This window comes from Contarinia nasturtii, unplaced genomic scaffold, assembly GCF_009176525.2.
Source record: "Contarinia nasturtii isolate CC-2019 unplaced genomic scaffold, AAFC_CNas_1.1 Cnas_scaffold_1240, whole genome shotgun sequence".
In the NCBI taxonomy this organism is placed as follows: Eukaryota; Metazoa; Arthropoda; class Insecta; order Diptera; family Cecidomyiidae; genus Contarinia; species Contarinia nasturtii.
Genome location: NW_022198581.1, coordinates 4,610,499 through 4,616,759, shown reverse-complemented (window position 1 = coordinate 4,616,759; position 6,261 = coordinate 4,610,499). Strand labels below are relative to the sequence as shown.

General features: G+C 33.0%; 1 protein-coding gene across 1 annotated transcript; it reads right to left on the bottom strand.

Annotated features, from left to right (window-relative positions):
* Positions 1 to 3,965: 3,965 nt before the first annotated feature.
* LOC116345132 (enhancer of split m3 protein-like) lies at positions 3,966 to 5,513 on the bottom strand. Its single transcript, XM_031774233.1, has 2 exons — positions 5,246 to 5,513; positions 3,966 to 5,020 (listed from the first exon to the last, which is right to left on the bottom strand). The coding sequence occupies exons 1-2, from the start codon at positions 5,411 to 5,413 to the stop codon at positions 4,412 to 4,414; spliced, it is 777 nt and encodes a 258-aa protein (XP_031630093.1). The 5' UTR covers positions 5,414 to 5,513; the 3' UTR covers positions 3,966 to 4,411.
* Positions 5,514 to 6,261: the final 748 nt, after the last annotated feature.

Here is a 6,261-nt window from a genome sequence, read left to right as displayed (position 1 = left end):
TTTTTTTATTTTTATTCCATGCAAATAACAAACCATACAACACAAGATTGACCATGAATATACATCAGCACATTCCATGATAGTCAACAATATGGTGTTATAATGACTTTGAATGAACTTCACACACCGCCTTAACACATCAAAATTTCTAATGGTAAGCAGTCATGTGCAGAAGCCACATGTACTTGCGGTGTGTGTTTCTTTTTTTCTGCTTTTTTAATCGAAATCAAAGCCAAAAAAAATTATAATCACATAAGTCTTCTTTAGACAAAGAACGATTCTCCTTACCCGCATCTGAGAAAATCTTTTCTTTTGCCTTCACTGTTTCGTTACGAAATATTTGTAATTGAAAAAATTTCTCCCAAAACTTAAAAAAAATGAATTTGTACGTCAATTAAAGTTTAAAATTTTATTTAATAATCAACATTTGTAAAATTTTGCACATAAATAATACATTGCACATGTTGGAATGAGCGACGTTCAGAAAATGCAGCAAAAAAATATCGATACATAAATATATTGTCGACTAAAGCGGGACGCGAAGAATGTTTCTGTAAAATATTTTCGTAAGCGCAAAAGACGCTCAAGAACTTCATAATAGTAAACATTAAACAGGAATGAAAGCAAAAATGACCAAATTCTTGACTTCGTTTTTTTTTTATTATTGTGCGTTCAAGTGCATTCATCTTTGGAATTAATATCTTATTGGCTGGCTAGTCTTTAATTATGCGCAATTGTTCAAGCCGGTGGAAAAGAAGAATGAATTGTTGAAAAGGGGTCCTAATGTTTCGTATTAACTAAATGTATAATATTAACGGTGTGTGTGTAACAAAGATGTTTCCTTTTTTTGGACAGAGTTTACACACATGCATTTGAAGTGCGAAATGATTGGAAAGCCGAAAAGTAGCATCGTTAAACCAAATTACTGGCCCTTAATGTATTTTGTTTGAGTTCCGAGTTTATTCTCCTCTTTTGTATGTTGTTCGTAATGATCCTTTGATTTTACACTGCATAACAACGGTCAATCATAATTTTACCGATCGTCGCCGATAATGATAAGATTCGGTTCGCAGGCAATGATATCGTCATGTTTTTTTCCCTCTCCGTTTCAGTGCAACGTGTTTTTGCGGTAGTGTGAATTTCGCACGTTTTAATGCAAACACATAAAACCGAACACATTTTAATAGAGGCTTCACATTTCAAGCCATATCATTTCAGTTTGCAAATGAGATCATTCGCTGTCGGCAAGCGCGGAAGTGACCAACCGACTTGCAAGACTTTGTTCATAAAATGTTCAATGGGAGCCTGTTTTAAACAGGCAAATTGAGATAAACATTCAGTTAAAAACTCGCATATATTTTTTTTTCTTATATGAAATTGTAGTCAGCACACGCCTTCATATAGTAGAAACTCAAGCATTGCATTTCTACTGTGTTCCATATATGGAAGGGCATTATTCGTTTAAACATGACACCTTTTGAGAAAATAGAAAATTTTAAATGCGCAAAAAAGACGTCGATGAATTGATTGCAATGAAATTGTTTCTTTGTTGTGATGTTTACAAAAAAAATCAAATTATTTCCTTCTGTGATTTTCTGGTTTGGTGGAAAAGCCAAACTTGAAAAAAAAACGCTTGTGTCACGATTAGTTCATTTGCTGTCATCAAAATCGTTTGTTTAAAAGTAAAATGTTCGATTTCCATCGATTTTTTTTTTGTTGCATCAAACCTATTACCGATAATTGCTCTCTTGCTTGTCTCTAATTTCCACACCAAATTGGTGCACATTTTCCATGCGAAACATTCTGATATACATCACACACACACACACACTTCGCACGCTCGACGATTTTATTCGAAAGCGCTGAAACGTGTATCAAGCGATAAATATTATTAACCATTTATGTATTGTTTGTACCAAATATGTAAAAGGCGTCATTGGCTCGAGTGTTTATTGAAAACGGCGCACAGTGAGCGGTAAAATGTCGAGCACACTTATTGCATGTATTCACTTTATCATCTTTGCGAACTGCCATCGATTCTTAAACAAATAGATATGCATAAAAGTGTGTAAACAATGAATGCAATCATTCTCACAGTACATGCCATCAAAAGAGAAAAGTAGAGGCGTATTAAATGCCAAATCAGTTTGCAAATCACCGGCGATACAACAGCAAAATAAAAGGCCAAGATACAAAAATTTATACGAAACGAAACAGAAAATATGAGAAAGAAAAAGGAGACCAAACAACGTGCATTTCAATGAAACGAAGTAGAGTTCCGTATGTGATCAATGGCAATGACAACAACAAAAAAAAAACAGAAAAACATACACAGCAAAGCAGAGAAAGAATGAAGAAAAAAAAATTAACAAGCGTTGCATCTTCCCGACTGTGACGACGGTGACGATATGTGTATTCCCACGATGATTTTCTATTCACTCTGAAATATTAGATCAAATAGTAAAAAATTATTTTTGTTTTGCAAAGAATAATATTATATCATAACGTGACCGAGAACTAAAACGGTTAGACCTTTTTTTGTTGTTTTGAAAAAGGACAAACAAACAAAATCATTTATGAGAAACGCTAGAATTTTCCACTTAAATGTGATTTATCTGTGCTGTTCGATCTCTCTTGTCAATCGCATTGAGCTGTGATTTGTGACTTTCATTGGTTTTTCTAACAAGTGCTTTCGCACAATTCAGTTGTTATGATATAGAGCATCTTTTTTTTTTGGTCGAGATCTCAAATGCAAAAAGCATATTTTCCTTGCAGAAAAAAAAATCCCACACCATAAAATTGAATCAAAATAAAATGTTAAATTTAAATGTGAAACGATGACAAAAGAAAACCATTACAATCCCGTTTCAATTTCATTTCAATCAAAGATAAAACACTGTTTCCGAAATTGTATAATTCACTTACTTAATTGATTGATTAATTTGGTTGTTGTTGCTTTTTCTTTGCTCGATCAAATTATCTGCGTATCAAAGTATTTTTGTTCGATAAATTCCATTATCTTTGTAAATGAATCATTTTCACAGCTCGGTAATTGATTCCAATCTTGTGTTTATTGCATTTTAAAAACGCGATAATAACTGACATTTATCATGCACAATTTTAATGGGATTGTAAGCAAAATGCATTTAAATTAAATGCATAATCGCAAATGAATTTCGCTTATGGAATTTTAATGACAGATATGAATTACTTCAATTTGAAACCTACCGTAATATTGTATGGGTATTCATTTTCCACTTAATGGTACAATTCTACGTTCAAGTTTCCACGTCAATACAACAAGAATTTTTTCTGATGGTTTTAGAGCGCAAAGTGACATAATTAATAAATAATTAGTAAAACGCAAATTAAATTGAATTTTCGAACACCTATTGTCACTTTTTGCGATACAATTGTTGTATTAAGCGACTGATGATGCTAACATGAGTTTAGCGAAATAATAAGGTGTTCAAAAATTCAATTTAATTTGCGTTTTACTAATTATTTATTTTTAACAAGAATTTTATTCAAAAAGAAATCTCACTCTTTATGATTCAAGTTTGAAATTTTTAGCAATGAAGCTCATTGAATTCACGTAAAAATCGTAGTGAATTTTGAATCTTACCATCTCCAAAAATGCGCTGAAAAAAATGTGTTTGTTTTTCTCTGTGCGGAATAAAGTATGATTTTCTAGATATAAGTAAAAGCCATCAGAATTATTTCCATTAAAATACTATTTCGTTTTATTGTCTTTTTTCTCTTTCGCTCATTTTTTTATCAACTAATATTTTATCACAGAGAATATAACAATGTAAAAATTACTTAATCAAACGGTTCAAACTAAATGAGATTGATTCGAGATTTTTTTTTTATAAAAAAATAGATTACACCATAAAACTTAAATAAATTTTGTTTTAAAACACAAATTGTAGAGTAAAAAATGATTGACAATTTAAAAAAAATAGAAAAAAATATTTAAAATAGAAAAAAAATAATAAAGCAAACGAAACAAGTCAAAGGTGTATCTTATTTGCTAGAATTATATTTAGCTAATTAAAGCTAATCTCACTGGATACTTTCGTTTCTTATTTGGGTGCATTTTTTAAAAAAAATTCTACCATTTATAAATGGCTTCATTTCTTTGAAATAAAATCATGTGAATTAAAATAAAAACTCTAAACAATAAAAGTCAAACCAATTTGTGTCAAAGAAAATTTAAAAAAATGAAATGAAAACTTATTGGAAGACACGACGATCCTTCTATGAGTGGCTTATGCAATCGGATCCATTCAAAAATCTATATTGATTTTTCATTTTATTTTTTTTTTGGTATATTGTATACTGTTTATGTTCTGTCTATGAGAGAAGAACCAAATCACATTTTGAATGCATGCACAGATGTGCGCATTGTTTACCACGGTCGCCAAACGGATGAATCATCGATGTCGATTTTTGGCGAAATTGGTGGTGTATTAACGCGTGTAGATGATTCCATCATTGAATCTGGTGTTGTGGCTGGAGATCGATTTGCGTAAATATGATTTGGTGGGTACATGATTTGGTGCTTTGGTTGTGGCATCATTGGTGCTGGCACTGGTGATCGTCCCTTTGTTGACCAAGCGGCGGATGGTGATTGACGATGGTGTGCGGCAGCAGCAGCAGCGGCATGCGCATTTATTTGGTTCGGTGATTGAATTTGAATGGATGGCCGTTGTGATTGCATGGGATTGTTTGCGTATTGTTGGTGCATATGCATTGCATTGCTTGGGCTTGCATTTCGTTCCATATGATTCATGCAACTGTTTAAATGTTTGATGATCGGTACAGATGTCTCTTGGTCGACAACATTCAAAAAGTTTGATACTTCAGCGGCACAATGACGAAAACCTGCTTTGAATTTTTCAGCATATGAATTCTCTGAACGTACACCCAAAATATTTTGACGACGCAATGTATGCAAATGACGAACGGTCAATTCGAGGATGTCGGCTTTTTCCAATTTTGCAACATTTTCACCTTCCTATCGATCGAAAAGAAAAATCGAATAAAAAAAATGGCTTGATTAGAAATTTGAATGAAACGAAATTTTATTGATTAAACAAAAAAAGTCATTCAGTTTGCATTTTAAAATGTCCCTTTCAAATGCGATCTACATTTCTGAGCCACGAAAATGCAAACGGAAATTTCGATTTTTTTTTTTTTTTTTTTTTTTGTTGAAATTAGTTTTGATAAAAAAAATACTTACAGTTTGCAAAGCATTTGTCATAAGTTCCTTTAATTCGTCAAGGCATCGATTAATGCGAGCCCGTCGTTTGCGTTCAAGCATTGGTTTCATCACTTTTCGGTATTGGTATGTTCTCGAGACCGGTTCACCACTGGCATCGGTTAAAACGAAATTCTGATTTGGTGCCATTTCTTTAAATTTTTATCTTTTTTTTTCAACAATTTTTTAAAAACACATTCACATAAATATTCGTCGTATCAAAAAAATGTTTTTGTTTTAAATCAAACTCTGTAAACACTGTGTAAAAAAATACCATTAACGAAACAAAATAAAAAAAAACGTTTGAAAAATCAACTAACAAATTTTCAAAGAACGTTCGGTATTGTTATTGTTTTAGTATCGAAATGTGTAACTGTTCAACTGTTTTGTTTAACACGTCTATATTGGTCTATCGCAATTTACGAAGTAATTCGTCAAAACTATGAGCCCTCTTATTTATAATGTGTCGCCGTTCGGCATTCGCCCCACCACTCAACCACCGCACTTATTCACATCGTCCAATGTGAGAGAACGTTCGTGTACGGTACGTGCGGTTCGTTAGTGTATCGTGTGCGAGCTGCGCATGAAAATTCATTCTATACATAACTCATAACTCCTCCTTTTATATATTGGTTGTTTGTTTGTTGAACAGCAGCAAGCAGCAAGCAGCAATGGCAATAGAACGAACAAGAGAGTAAGCGAGAGCGCGCTCGGCGTGTGCGTTTCTTTTTAAAAGCGGTCACCGGTAGTCAAACAAAAGACGTTTTTCTTGTTCTTCTCGCATTGCTTCTCTATCTTGCATGCTCAGGCGTTAAGCAATAAGAGAAATACAAGAGAGAATTTAAAGAAGGAAAAAAAAAGCGGCAGCACTTAGCGTGTGCGATCATTTTTGAACATCTAATGCAACACGTTCTGGAAATGAACGCTTCTTTCGTGTGCTATGTCCGTGTTTGGCATGTTCCTCTCTTCTTTATTTGTTCTCGTGTTCGTACCATAGT